Raw genomic sequence first — 3,433 nt, 5'->3', positions numbered from 1 at the left:
TGAAAGCATGGAGAGTGGGGGGAGGGAAGTGGGGGCGACGGTGCCGATTAGATCGCTGCCAATGGATGGAGTCTCCTGATTTCCTCGCTCACCAGGGATGCTGGCAGGCAGTGGCATCCATACCGACACCAGGAGGAAAGGAGTCTCTTGCATGGTATTTAGACTGGGCTTCTCCCTCTTGATGTGTAGGACTTCCTGGAGGTATCGGCAGTAACTGTCCTTTGGCAGGCAAACCAATCAGGAGCCTCCATCCACTGGCAGTGATCTTCTCAGTACTACCACCCTCACCAGCACAATCTCCAATGCTCACACGGGGGGATGCAAGCATTGAAGAGTTGGGGGGGATGGGGGGGATTGGAGAGGGTAGTGATAGGAAGATCACCGCCAGCAGATGGAGATTCCTAACTGGTTCACTTGCCAGGGACACTGGCAGGCAGCACTTTTTATGCTCGCCTTCCAAACTTTTTTTTTTCCTTGGAGTTTATCTCCCCAGGTTTCTTTTCTGAGGATTTGTCTCCCCAGCTTTTTTTTTTATCCTGGGGGACCACCATCCTAGCTCTTTATCCTTGGAAATTGCCTTCTGATTTTTTTCTGTGCAGTCTCCATTTCAATCTCATTAGGTTCCTTCATTCTCAAGCTCCTCAAAAGAATCTTTATCCCATTCATCTTCTGATTCTTCACCAAAACTGTTGTCAGATTCATCACGAGAATAATTATCTCCCTCATCATCTCCAAATTCTTCATCTGAATCATCATCCATCTCATCCAGTGGGCCATCATTAGTTTGCTCTTGAGATTCTCCACCAGATGTATCATCAAATTCGTCCTCATCCTCAAAAGTTTTAACTTCTACGTTTTTATTCAAACATCCCTTGGGGCGATTTCATCAAGTATTATCATTTCAGAGTCTTATCAGAAATTGTATTCCTCACTTCCAGCACTCTTTCATTTTCACATATTAAATCTTCCAACACCTGGGTTAAGTCACCCCATTCTTTCAAGTAATAGTTCTTCTCCTGTTGGGCCATGCAGAACTGCTGTTCTTTTCTTTTAAGCATGTGATCAAACATTTCCTCGTCTCTCTCATTTTCGTTTCCATGCTCATTTGCAATGTGCTCGAGATGGAAATTCCGCTCAGCAATTCCATGTAGAAGTGTCATCAACATATATCTATCTTCATTCCTCAAGGTTTCTTCTTGTAGTCTTCGCTGCTCTCTGTCCTGCTCTAGCAGCCTCTTTATTTCGCTGTCTTTTTCCCTCTTCTCTTCCTCTTTATCCTTCAAAAGTATATAGTTTTCCTTTAACTTATCTTCCAAAAGGCTGACCTTATTTTCCAACGCCTTTGCTTGAATGGCTGCATTTTCCAGTTCTCTCTCGCACTCCTTCACTTTTTCTCGGAGGTCTTTTTCACATTGTCTCAAGATCTCCACTTCGTTGTTGCTTTCCTCAAACTTCAGCTGCCAGGATAAGCTAATTTCGATTTGTTCTTTTTCTCTTTGCACCATCTCAAGATATCTCATCTCACCTTCTTTCCGGGTGCTTGCCAATTTTTGTTCCAACATTTGAATTTCACCTTTCAGTTTCTCAATTCGGAGTAATGATTTTTTTATTTGATTATCCTTGTTCTGCAACTGTTCCTTCAAGATGTTCATGTTTCTTTGCTTTTCTTTTGCTCCGTTCAACAAACTTTCTATCTCCTTCTCGTGTTGGAGAGCAACCTCCTTCCATTCCTCCAACAATTGCTCCCTCTGCTTTGCATTTATTTTCTTTAGTTCTTGCTGTTGCAATCGCAGATTTCGTTCTATTTCTAATAAGTCTTCAATATGACATTCCTTTTCGGCACCTCTCTTTTGTTCCTCTGCAAGTAAAGTCTCCATCTCCTTCCCGTGAAGGAGAGCTTTCTCTAGCTTGTCACTTAGTTCCTGTTGTGTCTGTTTCAAAATTCCTTCTGCATTTAATAATACTTCAATTTGACATTCCTTTTCGGCACCTCTCTTTTGTTCCTCTGCGAGTAAAGTCTCTATCTCCTTCGCATGAAGGAGAGCTTTCTCTAGCTTGTCGCTTAGTTCCTGTTGTTCCCGTTTCAAAATTCCTTCTGCATTTAATAATACTTCAATTTGGCATTCCTTTTCGGCACCTCTCTCTTGTTCCTCTTCAAATAAAGTCTCCATCTCCTTCCCATGAAGGAGAGCTTTCTCTAGCTTGTCGATTAGTTCCTGTTGTGTCCGTTTCAAAATTCCTTCTGCATTCAATAATACTTCAATTTGACATTCTTTTTCGGCACCTCTCTCTTGTTCCTCTGCAAGTAAAGTCTCCATCTCCTTCCCGTGAAGGAGAGCTTTCTCTAGCTTTTCGATTAGTTCCTGTTGTTCGCGTTTCAGAATTCCTTCGGCATTTAATAATTCTTCAATTTGAAAGTCTTTTTCAGTCCCTCTCTCCCGCTCCTCTTCAAGCAAAATTTCCATCTCATTCTCCCGAAGAAGAACTTCGACAAGCTGGTCGTTGATTACTTCCTTTTCGAATTTCAATTCTTCTAGCTTGTCATTCAGTTCCTGGTGTTCCCGTTTCAGAATTCCTTCGGCATTTAATAATTCTTCAATTTGAAAGTCTTTTTCAGTCCCTCTCTCCCGCTCCTCTTCAAGTAGAATTTCCATCTCATACTCCCGAAGAATAAATTCGACAAGCTGGTCGTTGACTTCTTCCTTTTCGAGTTTCAATTCTTCTAGCTTATCATTCAGTTCCTGGTGTTCCCGTTTCAGAATTCCTTCGGCATCTAATAATTCTTCAATTTGACAGTCCTTTTTGGTCCCTCTCTCCCGCTCCTCTTCAAGTAGAATTTCAATCTCATACTCCCGAAGAATAAATTCGACAAGCTGGTCGTTGACTTCTTCATTTTCGAGTTTCAATTCTTCTATCAGTTCGTCCCTTTTGAGGATCTCCTCTTCATTTTGAGCTACAAGTTTGTCCATCCTTCTTTCAGCCTCTTCGATTGCATTTTGTCTCTCGTCCAGCAAAGTCCGTAATTTCCTGTTTTCTGCAACAGCATTTTCCTTCTCTTTTTCTAATTCTTGTTCCGTCCGTTTCGCCTGTTTCTTGAGATTTTTGTATTTGTTATAAGCAAAAATAGCAACAGAAGCAGCAATACCGCAACCAGCAGCAGCAGCTACGGTCACTCCTGTTGTCCAGTCAAACTTCAAAATCGGTTTTCGTTTCGGTATCTTCGTTATGAGGATATCAAGGTCGAAATCCGATTCTGGTATAATAGTATAATAGGAAACTGCTTCCTCCATAATTCTAGTAGCTGGCTTCCAGCTAGCAACTAGTCCAACAAAAGTAAACAATAGGTTGTACAATGAGGCCATATTTATAGCATACATTAGAAGAGCCTTGAGCTAAGCTTATTCGTTGAATCTTCCACTGAGATTCAAACAAT

General features: G+C 41.7%; 1 protein-coding gene across 1 annotated transcript; it reads right to left on the bottom strand.

Annotated features, from left to right (window-relative positions):
• Positions 1 to 616: 616 nt before the first annotated feature.
• Positions 617 to 3,290, bottom strand: LOC135208331 (trichohyalin-like). Its single transcript, XM_064240435.1, has 2 exons — positions 933 to 3,290; positions 617 to 871 (listed from the first exon to the last, which is right to left on the bottom strand). The coding sequence occupies exons 1-2, from the start codon at positions 3,288 to 3,290 to the stop codon at positions 617 to 619; spliced, it is 2,613 nt and encodes an 870-aa protein (XP_064096505.1).
• Between the last annotated feature and the right edge of the window lie 143 nt (positions 3,291 to 3,433).

The sequence above is a fragment of the Macrobrachium nipponense genome, chromosome 35, assembly GCF_015104395.2.
Source record: "Macrobrachium nipponense isolate FS-2020 chromosome 35, ASM1510439v2, whole genome shotgun sequence".
NCBI lineage: Eukaryota > Metazoa > Arthropoda > Malacostraca > Decapoda > Palaemonidae > Macrobrachium > Macrobrachium nipponense.
This window is presented reverse-complemented; position numbering and strand designations above follow the sequence as displayed.

Coding starts and splice junctions, on each gene's coding strand:
- LOC135208331 (XM_064240435.1), bottom strand. CDS start 3,290: ATGGAGGAAGCAGTTTCCTATTATACTATTATACCAGAATCGGATTTC. Junction 872..932: donor AAAATGAAAGAGTGCTGGAA/GTGAGGAATACA, acceptor AATCGCCCCAAG/GGATGTTTGAATAAAAACGT.